This window comes from Rosa rugosa, chromosome 2 (assembly GCF_958449725.1).
Source record: "Rosa rugosa chromosome 2, drRosRugo1.1, whole genome shotgun sequence".
Classification (NCBI taxonomy): Eukaryota; Viridiplantae; Streptophyta; class Magnoliopsida; order Rosales; family Rosaceae; genus Rosa; species Rosa rugosa.
The window spans coordinates 42,051,264-42,067,113 of record NC_084821.1 but is presented as its reverse complement, the minus strand read 5'-3'; the positions used below and the strand labels follow the sequence as shown (position 1 = coordinate 42,067,113).

General features: G+C 37.0%; 3 protein-coding genes across 3 annotated transcripts; 2 read left to right on the top strand and 1 right to left on the bottom strand.

Moving 5' to 3' along the window:
* Positions 1-387: 387 nt before the first annotated feature.
* Positions 388-4,847, bottom strand: LOC133734001 (serine/threonine-protein phosphatase PP-X isozyme 2). The gene is made up of 8 exons (XM_062161666.1): positions 4,498-4,847; positions 3,945-4,097; positions 2,648-2,710; positions 2,484-2,569; positions 1,935-2,010; positions 1,565-1,833; positions 1,407-1,485; positions 388-891 (listed from the first exon to the last, which is right to left on the bottom strand). Exons 1-8 carry the CDS (start codon positions 4,639-4,641, stop codon positions 841-843), a joined length of 921 nt encoding a protein of 306 aa, XP_062017650.1. The 5' UTR covers positions 4,642-4,847; the 3' UTR covers positions 388-840.
* A 2,028-nt stretch (positions 4,848-6,875) lies between these two features.
* On the top strand, positions 6,876-9,325 carry LOC133731917 (NADH dehydrogenase [ubiquinone] 1 alpha subcomplex subunit 2). The gene is made up of 3 exons (XM_062159365.1): positions 6,876-7,036; positions 7,117-7,223; positions 9,022-9,325. The coding sequence occupies exons 1-3, from the start codon at positions 6,951-6,953 to the stop codon at positions 9,123-9,125; spliced, it is 297 nt and encodes a 98-aa protein (XP_062015349.1). The 5' UTR covers positions 6,876-6,950; the 3' UTR covers positions 9,126-9,325.
* A 1,256-nt stretch (positions 9,326-10,581) lies between these two features.
* LOC133733999 (syntaxin-52-like) lies at positions 10,582-14,158 on the top strand. Its single transcript, XM_062161664.1, has 6 exons — positions 10,582-10,837; positions 11,713-11,934; positions 12,261-12,463; positions 12,581-12,681; positions 12,804-12,848; positions 13,811-14,158. Exons 2-6 carry the CDS (start codon positions 11,717-11,719, stop codon positions 13,940-13,942), a joined length of 699 nt encoding a protein of 232 aa, XP_062017648.1. The 5' UTR covers positions 10,582-10,837; positions 11,713-11,716; the 3' UTR covers positions 13,943-14,158.
* The last annotated feature ends 1,692 nt before the right edge of the window (positions 14,159-15,850 follow it).

The following is a 15,850-nucleotide window of genomic DNA, read 5'->3' as shown; positions in this document are numbered from 1 at the left end:
TCATACAAATTACGAATCGTATATTCGTTTTAATGAGTCGAGTGTAATCCTCCCTTTGACATACATTTCTCATAACCAAAAAGCCACCAACTATTATTTCTTTTTTCTTTTTCTTTTTTTTCCCCCTATTTCGGTAAAAGCAAACCAACATCTCTGCTAAACAGAGAAGAAAATTGAAAATCCACCTTTTTGAGGAACACATGTTGTGACACCAATGGCGAGATTCTCGTGGAGGGAATACAAAATTAACAATTGATGTGATCAATACAATTACTCCATTAAAATAAATATATAGTTTCATGGTCAGAAATCCAGGCAAAAAAAGTTCATAATCAAAAAGAAAAGAAAACTATTCATGTAAGGAAAGTACACATTTAGAGACACAGATAATCAGAAAGCGCTTTTTATTGCCTAGAAGAACAATAATAATAAAAAACTAAAAAAAGGAGAAGCCTAATCCAACCCAATCCAATCATTCTATTCCTTACAAATAGAAGGAGAAGCCTTCCTTTCCAGTACCTAATGTCTCCCTTGCTGTGGCAATCACAAGAAAAAGATTCTATAATTCACATGACAGACTAGGCAATGCACGCTACTCTTACATGTAAATATAAAAGATGGTAGAAGCTTTAGGCATACAAGAAAAGCAAACCCAACAATCCTAACTATTGACGAACATGAAAGTACAATTCTTGCTGGTTGCTGGAAGGGCTGATCATCGAGAAGCTCGCCCATAGAATTCTTTGTGCGCATACCATGCAAGACCATTCTCCTCCACCTGGTGTCCGTATATCTTGTTCATTAAATCTCCTATTGGATAATGGCAAAACTTCATCAATCTCATAGAAAGTAGTCCGGTGCAGGTTTTTTGGCCGGCGTGCCTCTTGATTCCTGCATTTTACCACAATCTCCAAGTGTCAATTACAAGGGAACCAAAACAGGATGTGTTTGTCCAGACATTCTGGATAAGCTAGTAAAAAAACAAAAAACAAAAGAGTGACCATTATCTCAGAAGTTGTAAAAAGAAAAATAGAGAGAGAAAATACTTGAATAATTAAAAATAGTCAAACAAACGCAGGATTCTGACATTCACTATGTTAATGCCATCAAATTCGACTTGTCATCTTTGGTACAATTGTGAATTGCTTATACTGAGACTGAGCATACTCAAATTTACTTATTTCCACATTAACCGACTGTACTGCTTCCCAACTCTTTTGAAGTTCTATTCACAGTTATATCATGTTGAGTTGCTCAACTGGATGCCTAAACTCTAGATCCAGAGTGTATAACCCACAATAAATGTAGAACATAGACACGATAGATGAAGTATCATAATCGATAGTCTCATTTTTAAAAAGAAAGAAAAAAAGGGTGATAAATTGCAAGTTAATTTGATGTACAACCTGTGGGGCAGCATCGAAGACTCGGAACTGCTTGTTAAGATTTTCATCCAGCTCAAGGATTGCAGCTACATTACCACATCTGCAACAGACCAATAGTTGATATAACCTTTAAGCTCTAAAACAATGGGAAAGAAGTTAAATATAGATATTGTTAATACCTGTAACAGTAATTTGGAGCTGACCATACAGTAACAATCTGATTATTGAACATCCATTTATACCCTTCCATCACCAACTGGTGGGCACGGCATATATAATCAATGTTGTTTGCATGGTTAAATGAAGAAACAACACTGCCACCGAACAGGAAACCAGCACCACGTGGACTCAAACCCCAACCATCCACAATATCTTCAGGATCTGACCATAGTAGGTCACACATAGCACCATCATGAGGTACTTCTTGCTTACGATCAATTGTTCGTATCTGCCAAACAAAAGGGGTTGGTGGCATATTACATAAAGGCTTGGAGATCAGAAGTTAAAGGTGACAATGGTAATAATAAAAGCTAGGATGGATGCTCAGACCTGATCCAAAGTTGAAATGGCAGGAGAGAGACCACCATGGACACTGAAAATCTTATTCTCAATGAGAGCTGACAGACTGCAATGAATCACCATCAAATTTCAAAAGCTGTAAAGAATTACAAACATAATATACCTGAAAAAATAAAATAACTCTTAAGAAAAATAGGTGGCTTGATATTTTGAGAAATATAAACAATAATTTAAAAGTCCTAATAGATCTAACACTCATGGCCTATTAAGAGATAAGAAACTAATGTCCTAGTATCATGATCACACCATCCAATTGGACGAAATTTCTACGGACTTTGTTTCTTTCTTTTTCATTAGGTAAGTTAAATTGAGCCATCACAGTTTCCTCCCACCATCTGCTAGTCTGCCACCTTAGCCAAGGCCAGGGGATTACTTTTCATGTCAAACGAAACTGAACGATGGTTTACAGGTCAGATACCAATGCCTTCAATGAAAGGAAATTTCTGTTTCACAATAGTTACACTTTCTAACCTTCAACAGACAGGTGTCTGGGGTTTTATGTGATAGAAAGTGGCAAACCTTAGGTAATCGAATATATCAGTGCAATATCTCCAAACATTGACAGATCCATATTTTCGTAGACACTCATCATAGAATCCATACACCTGTCTAGAAAGGATAACCAGTAAATATTCTGAATGAATAAGTACCAAAAAAATAGGCACCATTTGAAGAAACTTAACCTGTGTTATCTGTCGACTCTCATGGTTCCCTCTAATGAGTGTTATCCGATCTGGATACCTCACCTGATTGTCAACAATTTTTTGCTTAAAAGGTCAGTACAACTCCAAAACAAAAATATTAAATAAATGAATAAGACATCAAAGACTAATAATTGCATAAGTCTACATGACGCTCGAGACAAAAGATTGATAGCTGGTTAAGTTGACATGTACTTGTTCAGTAAACCCAGTGAAATGAATATAAAAAAAAATGACTCGGAAACATCTCTTAATATGAAGAGAACTACTCAACAATAAACTATTGGCAATTCAAAGGCCAGCATCATTTTACTTGTGTTATTCCTTTTTCTTGTCTTTTTTAATTTTCCTTTATCTTTGGCAAGGGGATAAACAATCTCTCCTGTTACTGTATCTGCTTAATTCCTATGGTCTTTGAAACGAAGAGATCACACTCAATTAAAAAGTCAGCAGGCCTTTAGGCCTTTCCAATTCTTCCCTAATATTTTTGTGCTTCTTTAGACAGGTTGATGGCTCAAAATGTGTCACTATAAATTGGTATGCTACTTTAGGATGCAAACTATCTAACCAAAACCTTGTATGTTGCTCCTCAGAGTTGCAGGCATTTTTCTTTTTCAAAATCCTTTGTCTTGACGAAAAACAAAAACAAAAACAAAACAGAAGAAAACTAAATTGAACTGAAATGAAACTGTTTCCTAAAACACCATCAATCAATATTTGCACTAATTTGTGAAGTTGAACAACCAAACTTTAATAAAGTGAAGTTTGCACGAAGTTCTAACCAAAGCCTAACCTATCATTTGCAAAATGATACAATATGGTTAGATACTGCCTAATTTCTGCCACTCTAGTGTTTCTCTTATACGATTACAGAACTTTGTGCAAAATGCTACAGATAGGTTAGGCTTGGGTCAGAATATGTCCTAGTCTTTTCTATCATACAATGATTGCATCAGCACTAGTACAGGGGGCTTTGGCAAACAGCTTTTGTGGTTTATGCGGAGAATGTAATTTAAATCCATGGCATTCAATTTGGTTGCCACAAAAGTCTCTACACGAACAACCATCTACTAAAAACAAAATAATATTTGAAACAGGGGTTTATGTTTTCAAAATAATACAAGCAACACTTGTACTAGAACTAAGAAGAATACAGCCAAAGTATCAAATGTAGTAGAGGTAAACCCCATAGATCTTCTTGATGCTATAAAGAGCACGTAGAAGTATCATATAACGGTCCAACAAATCAGGCAAAACAGAGAAGAGTATAGACTATCACCTTCAGGGCAAGTAGGAGTAGAAATGTCTCCACTGAATAGAATCCTCTGTCAACGAAATCTCCAAGAAACAAGTAGTTAGTCTTTGGGCAATCGCCTCCCACTTTGAAAAGCTCTTTCATGTCATAAAACTGACCGTGGATGTCACCGCAAATCTATTTCACAGAACACAGAATAACATAAATAACCGGTTAGCCTGAAGGCCCGAACTCCACATCAAAATTCGAAGCACCATACTTCAACAGAAATTACTCCACTAATTCCACATGTATGCATCTTTTAAAGCAGCCAAATCCAATATAAATGATACCGAATGTTGATGTTATAGTTTACTAATCCCTACATATATTTCTTATAATCACTTTTTCCCAGCGAAAACCCTAATGAAAAATTTTTCAAAATACAAACCAAATCTCTAACAAATCAACAAAACCTACAGATTACTTATAACAATAAGAACAAAAAAATCCAAACGCATACATTACTGAATCGAAAACCACTCAATCAAATCAGTAAGCTCGAAATCAGAGAGAGAGAGAGAACGAGGAATATTACAGTGACAGGAGCATCGACTCTCTGGACGTTGCTCTCTTCGACGAGGATTTCCATGGCTTTGAGGCAGAGAGCCTTGACTTCGGACTCTTTGAGAGGCTCGCATTTCTTGAGCTGCTCTATTTGCCTGTCTAGGTCAGAAGACATTTCTATCTCTCTCCTTCTCCTTCTTCTCCTTCCTGAGACGATTAGACCTAGACCTAGACCTAGAGCGAGAGCTCTACCTCTCTCAGAGACTCTCCTCCACTCTCAAACACTGAGATTGTGAATCTCTCTCTCTCCCCGACCTCTGTCTTTCAATTTCAACTTCTTCTTTTTTTGTGCGGGCTCTCAGCTCTCTCCGGTCTCACTCGTGGTTTAGTTTCGTCAAATTATACTAACGGCCCAGAACACTGACTGTTATTTTTTGTGGTCCTTCAAATGTTAATAAATTGCTAACACTAAGCTCAAGCTTTGAATAATCTATTATGTCCCCCTATACTCATTTTGTACGGTCAAGTTCACATAATCAATTAGTTTCTTACTTTGTTATGCTCAATTATTATTGAATTTAAATCTTGTGGTCTATAATAATGAGGCAACTAAATTAATTTCAATTTTCTTATCAATGTCTATTGTAAATCTAATGACAGTTGAGTACAACTGAATAAGAAATCAATTGAGCAAGTGAACATGTATGTAAACAAAAAAAATATATATCAAGAGCGAAACCTTGGTTTCGTGTGCAACTGTGGCAGCGCCCTTTTGGGTGGGATTGGCACTATGCCCAACGACGCCTGACGTCGAGTTCTCTTCCTCTGAGTTTCAGCGGTACGATGGCTCGGTTGAAGAGGAAGACTGCTTTGCTAGAGGTGCATCGGCGGCGTTTTAGTGATGAGGGTGAGTCTGGCCTAAGAGAGATGGACATTTTTGGGCAATTAGGTAGACACATGGTCCAAGACCAATGGTTTTCTCATCAAGACTGCTACGGGAGTTGGTAATTATCTGGAATAAGATTGACGTTTTTATTTCAAGCTGTTTATGAATAAGAAGGTGTTCCTATTTGTTTGCTAGAAAGTGGCTTTCTGTTGGTACAGCAATTGCGCGCATATCCAATGGGGATGCTAGTCAATGGTTTTATCCTAGAAGACACAAAGTTTCTTTGTTTATAAGTTCGCTAATTTTAGCGAGCTTATCATAAACTTATAATGAGTCTGGATTGCTTAGAATAGGATTTTCGGATTTTCTTGCCGGCTGTCTTGTTGTAAGTACAGTTAGGCTTTAGCAATTGGCAGTTTGCCGGCTATTGATCTTAATGATATCAATTTCTATTCAAAAAAAAAAAAATTGTGTGTAAACAAGCTCAAAATAGTTTAGGTTCGCATTGAGCTTGGTTTGTAAATGAAACAAATTGGTTGAGTTAAACTTTGAGCTCGTGAACAATTCATGAGCCCTTTATATTTTTGTTATAAGACCAGAGTATTGCTTGTTTATTCAAAAGATTTATTTCATGTAAAAGATTTTGTAATAAAAAATAAAAAAGAAATTGTATTTAATACTATTTATTGGTCTTGCAAGTTTCATTTCGAATCTTAAGGGTTGTTATACAAACAAAGGCCAAGTGAGAACTTGGGAAAAAAAAAAGTGACCAAGACAATTTTGAACAAAATTATAAAGCTCGATCCAAATCATCCAATATTCAAGCCAAACTTGAACACTTTTGGGTTCACCTAAACTCGACTTGTTTCCACCCCTATGCACTGTTAGTGAGATAAGACATATTGACTGGAACTAAGGTTACATTGCTCATAATTTTTTTGGCTTGTTTTACATTCTTTTTCGAAGGACAAGTAAATACTATTACATAAAAAAATTTAAAAATTAGAAAAATTGTAAATATTGGTATACAAGAAATTGCAAGAAGTTGGTGTTTAGCTAATCTGCGCGTGCTCTTTTAAATAATCATTGATGATACATATTTCCCTTCAAAACTATAGATATATAAAACTTTCCCATCAATCATAAAATTTCTTCTTTTTTGATAGTTACGTATTTCTCCTCACTAACTTCATGATTAAGCCTTAGCGCTAGCTAAGATCAGACGAGAAGGAATCAAGTCAATCAACAACAACAACGATGATAACAATAGAATTGTAACATGTGTTTGGTAAATAATTGAATTGGTTAAATTTCATGAGAATTATACTTGCCCGGCAGGGGCTGAGCGCGGAACACATATACGGGATTTTGCCGGGGTCATACAATAATTTCCCAAACAAAAAGGTGTAAAAAAAAAAAAAAAAAAAATAAAACACTCTTCTCTGGGTGAAAAAAACGCGTCGTTTCTGCAAACGACATGTAGTTTTACCCAAAAGTCATCAAACGCATAAAAATTGGCACGGCCTGAATCTTCGTTCTGGAGCCAAGCAGAGAAGAAGAAGAGAGAGTCGGAGTCCGATAGCGAGAGAAGAAAGAAAATGGCATGGAGGGGAAGTCTATCTCGGAACTTAAAGGAGCTTAGGATCCTACTCTGCCAGTCATCTCCTTCAAGCGCCACCACCAGGTACTCTTTTTTTTTTTTTTTTTGTCTCTCAATTCTTCCTTAACATCGATAACAATGAAAATCCGCCTTCGCATTTGCAGAACATTTGTGGAGAAGAATTACAAGGATCTCAAGAGTTTGAACCCCAAATTGCCCATCTTGATTCGCGAGAGCAGTGGGATTGATCCTCAGCTATGGGCTAGATATGGTATTATTCCCACTCTTGCCTAACTTTTTTTTTTCTTCTGGGTTTTTCAATCTTTTTTTTTTTTTGTTAACATTTCTCAATGCTTTTGAAATTTTGATTACTTGAGAAAATGAAGTGAAAAATTAGGTCATGAGATGCTGCGCATGACTAAGACACATTTATCTTTACCTGATTGCATCTGGTACTTTGAGTTCTTTAGGAGCTGATCAGTGAAAAATTCTATTTTTTTGATGCATTTTTTTACTAGAAGATATGTGTTTACCGTTTGAAAAGTAACAGAGTTACCAATGTTGTGGGAGCTGCCTAGATGTGCATATATGCAATGGTGTTTCTGAGTTGCTCCAGCCAAGTGGATTGGAGATTTTAGGATCAATTGGTGAAAAGCTTTTGCTGGTTTTAGCATGAGTTTTAGCTTAGTATGGCTTAGGAATTATTGATCTCTGATATATTGACAAGCTTTAATATCTAGTGGTCTTTGCTGTCTTTTCTTCACATTGTCATCTGTTGAATGACACTGTATTTTTGAAAGCCTCATTAATTTAACAATGATGGTAATCGATAACTATTGAAACTAAGTTAATGCCTCAAAGATGTGAGTGTTGCTCAGCAACAGTTCTGCTCAGGTTTTCTTATCACCTCGTAGTAGTTTCACTTGTAGCTTCTGACTTATAACGATACTCTGGCAAAGAAGAGCTAATAAAACTTGAATTACCTACAAACTAATCCCTCACATATGGAAGCCAACCCCTTTTTGCTCACTTCCCTCACATTTTGCACTGCCCCTAAGAGAAACCTCTGCATTTATCTTTACTTGAAACCTGAAGAGAAAGTGAATCTAAAATCGTGGAAACACAGTAGCAGAACCTTGAAAAAGTTTGAGTGGGAAAGAAATAGGAACCTACTGTTCCCATAAACAAAAGCGGAGATAAGCAACCTTTTAGATATGTTACAGTGATATTATGAGGGATTCTTGAAGGTTGTGGTTACCATCTTGATGATGATTATGTGGCTTTTCAACCAAAGGCAAAACTCCCAATGACCACTGAAACACTGCAACCTTCTGAAGAATTCACATTAAAAGCAAAAGCCATAACAGAAAGTTGGTGGCTACAAGTAAAGATACTTAAGTGTGCTGAAGAATGAACCACACCAAGTAGCTTCTTTGTTATTATCCATCCACCTATTCTTTTGATGGAGATACTCAACAGTTATTTTCGGTTGAAAGTGACACTGGAGAAGATTAGTTGGAAGAACAGCCACATCGAAAATTAGGATAGGGCAATGACAGGAGCATAATTCACCGACACTTAAGATGACTTTGTTGGAACTTAGAATTACCAAACTATTATTATTTCTCTAACCTTCAACAAGTGGTTCTGGGATTATTTTAGGTTGCAGCCAAGCCTTTTTCTGATATTTTTTTTTTTTCACATAAGGTAGGAAATATCCATGGGGATCCCCTACTTGGACCTTGCTTTCTATTTTAAAAATAAATTGCATGTTATGAGCTATATTTAACATTTGCATCTAAGCAACATTAGAAATGAAAGGGTCTTGATCTGCTTGCTTTCACCCTCGTGGCTAACAGTTTTACCTTTTCATTCGTCATTCTGTGTGTTGATAAACAGCCGTGGTTAACTTTATTCCATGAATCTGTGTCCACTGTTGGGTGTATGTGCCTTTTGACCCACCATTTCTAGTACCCTTCATGATCTGATACTCTGATATTGCACATCTTTACTGAAAGCGCTAGTTATTTGATTCTTTTGTTGGTTCCTGACCTTTGATTGTGAAACAGACTTGGGTGTTGAGAGGGGTGTCCGGCTGGAAGGTTTGACAGAGCAACAGATCTCAAAAGCACTTGAGGACCTTGTCAAAGTGGGGGAGTCTCTTAAAGCCTGATGGGACGATGGGTTTGAAATGAAATAAGATATGTATCTTCATGGGAAAATCTTTCCTATATCCGCATTTCTTCAGATCAGTTGTGTAAGATGATTATTTGGGTACTGAGCAATGCTTGTTCTGTAGTTTGAATAAGACGTGTATTTTTATCTTCCATTAAGACGGAAAATCTTCCAGAAAGGAAGTAATTTTGTGCTGCCTATGTACTTCCTGATCGAAATTATCCCCTGTTGACCTAGTTATGAAGCTGCAAAAAAAAGCTAATATGGTGCTTACCAGGGTCATGCTCACTGTTCCACATGGAGACTGTTGCAAGTAGCAAAACAGACCTGCAATTTCGGAATTTCCTAATCATCCACAGGTTCTCGTAGGTTTAAGACATTAAAATCTGAGACCATTTATGTTTTTTAAGTGAAGGGGCACTATTTCTCTCCTGCTTTTTTAGAACCAAGCTGGTACATTTCTCTGGGGAGTGAATTATGATGCATTGTAATACAAAAAGCCAATGGAGCTGAATCGTAGGGCTTCATGGAACGAAAAGCCAGTGGATGAAATGATTAAATCTAATAATGGCTACGCGCCTACATCATTTGGACTTAAATTCAAGAGGTCCAAAATAAAATTTCAGCCTTTTGATCTTTGGAGATATATATATATATTTTTTTTGAGCTTCAATTTAAACGAAATCTGACGAGCTGTTTCTGATCAAAAACAAAAAACAAAAAAAGGAAGCTGTCATTGACTCATTGCTAAATTCATTACAAGCACTCATCTGATTAGTTTTGTTTTATCCTTTTGTGTTTGTTTTTCAATTTCGTGTTTTGGGATTTTGCTCATAATATCATGAATGGACGGAGTTTACTTATTTTTCTCTTCTTACAAAATAAAAAATGGAAATTGCGGACCCATAAGGTCATTTGAATTGCACTAATTGAAAAAATATAAATGATGTGTATTATAACATTTTGGGGTGTGTTAATAATAATATATATACCAATCGACCGTATAGTTTTATAATTATAGATAACAATCGCATTTTAAGTGTTGATATGTAAAATTATGGATTAACAATCTTTTTGGGCATTTGCTGCCCCTCTTTGAAATTTGGCGTTTCGGCCTCATTTCAAGGGTGGGGAGTTTGTCCATTTCATTTTTGTTTCTAGTCTGGACCAACAATAACTCTTCTTAAATGTGTTAAATCTAAGTACCGCAATTACGTGCTCGGCGTGAGTAGTTAGCAGTCTAGATCTCCTTTGAGGGCGATGTTTATAAAGATTTATATCCGAGAAATAAGATTTATAAAGATGTTATTTTTAATTTTAATCATTGAATTATATTCTTAAAATATCAACCGACATTCAAACAAGTCAGTCGGCCATTGAGTTTGAAAAAGACTAGAAGTCTTTATTGGAGAGAGTCCCACATAAGGAATGTAAATTATAGATTAGAAATAAATAACAAAAAGGGAATAGAAAGACGCGCCGCTGGAAAGCAATCCTCATATTATTTTTATAGCTTAGAAAAAGCCAGTCGTGATCGGAAAAGGACTCCCCACTATTCCTGGCGTCGTACGGCGTCGTCGACCTTCCGATTAACCCTTTTATCAATTCTCTATTCTCAAAACCTGACCTCCTAATCCAGTCTCCTCTTGTTTCATTCACCAAACAATTATTCCCATCTTCCACGATTCACACTCGCAATCCCTAAATCAGGTAATTGATTTCACATCCGCTACATCGCGATCATGTCTTTTTTTTTTTTTTGGTGTCGAGCTTTCGTATCTTTTTTATGTTTTCGATCAATTTGTTCGTTCCGTGTTGGAAATTTTGGGTTTTGGTTTTGGAGTCAATGCAATTTCTTTTTCTTCAATTCTGGAATATATTGGATTGTTTGGGGGTTTCCGGAGCATCAAAGTATCCTTTGTTTTCAATTTTTTGGGGCAAAATACGAGTTTTGAATTTGATCCGGTTTGAATGAACATTTACTTGAATTGAGCTGGAATTGGTTGATTGGATTGAATTTCGAGTCTGTTTTTGTTAATTTGAGCTTGATTTTCTGGTTACGACTTTGATGAACTTTTGCCCTGGATAGAGAGACAAACAAATACAATAATGTTCGTGTAGGCTACTTAACTTAGAATTAGAATTAGGCAAATTAAGAGCTTAGTTATGGCGGGTGTGGCCGTGTTGCGAATGAAAGAGACAGGTCGGCGACAATCTTATGCAATGTAGTTTACAGCTGGTTTCATGAATGTTATGGCGATACATGGACGGCTGCAAGCATTTGCCTTGTTGCCTAGGATAGACAAAACAGATACTATAATGTTCTTGTAGTCTGCTTGTCTTAGAACTAGGGTGGGATGGTAGAGGTAGAGGTTTTGGGGGAAAAATATGAATTAACGAGAAAGCTGAATATCATTGTGTGGCTGCTATTTCGGACTTAATTTTGTATTTTCTTCTATTCTCCTGTCTTGTATTCCTTGAAGTATCTTTTTTGTTAGACCCGAAATATGTAAAGATTTTTGTCATTCACATAAATTAATATCTGATTATGTTATTGTTGAATCAATCTGCACTATTTCCTTCAGATCAATGGCATCTTCTTCGGACTCATGGATGAAGGAGTATAATGAAGCAGTAAAACTTGCTGATGATATCGGTGGTATGATATCTGAACGGAGTTCATTTCCCGCATCAGGTCCAGAAACTCAGCGTCATGTCTCTGCTATTCGGAGGAAAATTACAATATTGGGGACTAGACTTGATAGCTTACAGTCCGAATTGTCAACACTTCCAGGAAAGCAGCCCATGTAAGTCATCATGGTTGAATTGTTGTAATATACAACACTATCTGAAATAAAGCTAAATAGATCTCTAATTTAACATTTGTCAACTCTGTTCTCTTTTCCTATTTCTTTGTGTCTATGTTGCATGTGTGGGGAGTTATCCCCATGGTATGAGTTTGTTGAGTTGGTATTTCATATGATCCCCATTTAGAGTTTGTTGAATTGGATGAAATGTTTTGTTAAAGTATTGATTGAACATGCTTATTGTAAGATAATCTTTAATAATTTAGAGTATCAATTCTTGTTATCATCATCTGAAATTCTTTTATGCTGCCTATTGTGGCACTCAGAACAGCCAAAGAGATGAATCGTCGGAAGGACATGGTTGCAAATTTGAGATCAAAAGTTAACCAGATGTCTTCAACGTTGACATCAAACCCTGGTAACAGAGACAGCTTGATTGGACCTGAAATAAGTAAAGCTGATGCCATGGGCCGAGCAGCTGGCCTGGACAACTATGGCCTTGTTGGTCTTCAGCGACAAGTTATGAAAGGCAAGTTCCTTTACTTATTCAGAACAAACCTTTCTGGTATTTCTTATTTTTTTTTCTTTTATGGAATGGCTTTCAGAATATGCATCTTTAGTTTAATTCACAGTATTCCTTTTCCAGAGCAAGATGAGGGGCTTGACAAATTGGAGGAGACTGTAGTAAGCACAAAACATATTGCATTGGCAGTCAACGAGGAACTCACCCTGCACACTAGGCTTATTGTACGTTATTGCATTTGAATTCATTCTGTATTTGACTGTACTAATCTAAAATGTAATTACTTATTTTCTCAAACGTATTTGTCATCTTGAGTATTACTTATTATCTGTTCCCCTTTGTGCAGGATGATTTGGATGAACATGTGGATGTTACTAACTCCCGGCTACGGGTAATGTTATCATTTATGTATTTTAAATCAACGTATCTGGTTGCTAAGCAATTAATTATAGAGTATCTTGTGGTTTGTAAATGCTTTGTGGGTCATAGTCAGTTGATGCTTGGAATAATCATATAGAGGAAAACAAAAGATGTTGTGGAGTCGTTCAATCTAGAATCGTCAAGCTATGAAGGAAAGATTTATATATTGCATATCTTATTTCTTGGGAAATAGATGAAAAAATAAGCAATTTGATTTGAGTGATAAAATTCCATTATCCTCAGCCAGCCATAATGAATGGAGTAGGGTTTGGATAGCTTTTGAGTTTACATCTTTCTGATGAAACATGTGCTGTTAGCATGAACCAAGTTTGGTACTACTATCTGTACTGTAATTGTGCTATGTACAAGAGTGTTGTGTTGCATAAGCTAAAAGCTCAATACACTAAAAAAAGAATATTCAATGTTGCACCAATAGCTTTGGTTGGAAGTTGCATTTCTTTATGCTATGCTGGGTTTGGATATGTATTTTATTGGTTGACTAAAAGAAAGTGAACAAGGAAATGGAAAATGATCAGCTAAATTATTTACTTCATTTGTCATAAAATTAGACTCAGGCTTGCCGACTAGAATCAGTAGGATGTTCTCTTGTATATGCTTGTGCACATATAGAGCAAGGTACTGGATGTAGTGATGTACACTCTTTGTAACCCAATATCTTTTCTTTGGCTGAGAAGACTTGGATATTTTGCTACAACTACTTCAGTTGGTATCTCCATTATTGAAAAACGAAAGAAAAGTTAAAATTGAAATGTTCATAGATGATATCAGCAGTTGTATTATATTTTCTGAGCAGTCAGCTGGAGTTATTAGATTGCTTTCATTTTCTTGCTTTCTTTTAATTATGAATACACATCTTTAATTGTGGTGGAATGTTCTCATACTTTTTTGTCTTTCCCGAAATTGTCAAAACAGCGAGTGCAGAAGAACTTGGCAGCTTTGAACAAACGCACAAAGGGTGGTTGCTCGTGTATGTGCATGCTTTTAGCTGTTCTTGGTATTGTGGGCCTGGTTGCTGTGATATTTTTGCTGATCAAATACTTGTAATTAAGCTAACTGTAAGTCCATAGAGAACAAAGAACTCGTGTTTGTTGCAGTTTGTGTGTTTATGTGGAGTGGTCTTGGTTGTGATATTGTATTCGGCTCTCAGATGTTTTGTTTATGAATTTCGGAGGTGTTTAAATAATTGTAAATTTTCATCGCTTGTTGGCACTTTTGTGTAATTTCCTTTTGTTTATAAATTTTGATTCTATGTTTCATCTAGTTGGAAGGTTTTTATATGAGAAATGAAAACTCACCATTTTGCAATCCACACTTATTTTTTTTTTTTAGTATCTTTTTTAATCGAAGGAGGTCAATCATTTATTGAAAATAAAGATTACAGCGATATGATGTAAAAAAAAGACATCAATAAGGAAATAAAACAATACGAAAAGAAAATTACATAAGAAATTTAAAAACTTAAAAATGCAAGAGCAGCAACGTCGAGGCTCAGTGCTGATTCTACACTACGGATTGCAGCCGTGTAGTGAATTGAGTAGTCGATGGTCTAACTACTCATGCAATTCCAACACACAAATTGACAAAGGGAAAAATGCACCAACAGTGTCCGGACACTCTGAGGACTGTCAAAATGATACCTGAACTTACAAAGTTATCAATGTGATACCTGGACTCATTTTTTCGTATCAACGTCGTACCTACGACCAAGTTCCGTCACGGAACCGTTAAATTTTGCACGTGCCAAGCAAGTGACTGACGTGAGTCACTTAATGAAGACAAAACGACCGATTTACCCTCAAAAGTTTTTTCTTTCTTTCTTTCTTCTTCTTCGGAGTTCTTCCCCTGATTTGAATCTTCAAGAATCAAATCATCTCAGTAGCGGGCCATTCCGGCTACGTCATGGCCTTGAAGAACACCGGCGCTGCCTTAAGCGATTACGGCCACGGTGAATCACAGCAGCCACCTCCTCACCCTGCTCTGCCTGTAAAACTGCTTGTCCAAGTTCATCCCCGCCGCCGACGGCTTAGCCACCACCACTCTCGTTCTCTCCTTCGACCCCCTTGTATACACCATTGATCAGAAACTCAGACCCCGCTTGCCCTCCACTCTCAAATCACAGCTCCAATCTCACCCCGCCATCCTCTCCGTCGTTCCCGACATGCAACACCACCTCCACACCATCCGCACCTGCAACTTCATCGGTCTAGCCGACAACGTTGGCCTCTGGCCCAACTTCGACACCGGAAAATAAAGTTTTCAATTTCCCAAACACCAGCCCAATTCAATTTCAAAGAAACCCAATTCGATTTTCACAAAACATAATGGAAAAGAAAGCCACGGATTTAAGGACAGTGTGGTCAACTTGAATGCAAGCTCTCGATCAGAGGCAATTGTAGGCCAGAGAATTGAGAGTGAAGTCGGAGGCCGACGATGCCGACGGAGGTCTGGAAAACAAGGATGCAGGGGGTTAGGTTGCCCATTGCTGAAGAGGACGAGGGTGAAGAAAAAGAGGACCATGAGGAAGAAAAAGGGTTTCGCCGGAGATCAAGAAAGGAAATGGGCTCGATGGGCGCGACAATGGTGTTGGTTGAACTGATCGACTGGTGTGGTCTAGTGTTGGTTGCGGTGGTGTTGGCGAGGAGAGAAGGAAAGTGAGAAGAGAGAGGATAAGAAATAAGAAATTTCTTCTGGTTTTTTTTTTTTGTTTTTTTTTAAATAAAAATGTGTAATAAGATAATTTTATCCTTGAAAAAGTGACTCATGTGCGTGGCACGTGCAAAATTTAACGGTTCCGTGACGGAACTTGGTCATAGGTACGACGTTGATATGAAAAAATGAGTCCAGGTATCACATTGATAACTTTGTAAGTTCAGGTATCATTTTGACAGTCCTCAGAGTGTCAGGACACTGTTGGTGCCTTTTTCCCATTGACAAAAGCCAACTTGGCGCCAG

Coding starts and splice junctions, on each gene's coding strand:
- LOC133734001 (XM_062161666.1), bottom strand. CDS start 4,641: ATGTCTTCTGACCTAGACAGGCAAATAGAGCAGCTCAAGAAATGCGAG. Junction 4,098..4,497: donor GAGTCGATGCTCCTGTCACT/GTAATATTCCTC, acceptor TCTGTGAAATAG/ATTTGCGGTGACATCCACGG. Junction 1,486..1,564: donor GCTCCAAATTACTGTTACAG/GTATTAACAATA, acceptor GGTCTGTTGCAG/ATGTGGTAATGTAGCTGCAA.
- LOC133731917 (XM_062159365.1), top strand. CDS start 6,951: ATGGCATGGAGGGGAAGTCTATCTCGGAACTTAAAGGAGCTTAGGATC. Junction 7,037..7,116: donor CCTTCAAGCGCCACCACCAG/GTACTCTTTTTT, acceptor TCGCATTTGCAG/AACATTTGTGGAGAAGAATT. Junction 7,224..9,021: donor TCAGCTATGGGCTAGATATG/GTATTATTCCCA, acceptor ATTGTGAAACAG/ACTTGGGTGTTGAGAGGGGT.
- LOC133733999 (XM_062161664.1), top strand. CDS start 11,717: ATGGCATCTTCTTCGGACTCATGGATGAAGGAGTATAATGAAGCAGTA. Junction 11,935..12,260: donor CTTCCAGGAAAGCAGCCCAT/GTAAGTCATCAT, acceptor TGTGGCACTCAG/AACAGCCAAAGAGATGAATC. Junction 12,464..12,580: donor TCAGCGACAAGTTATGAAAG/GCAAGTTCCTTT, acceptor TTCCTTTTCCAG/AGCAAGATGAGGGGCTTGAC.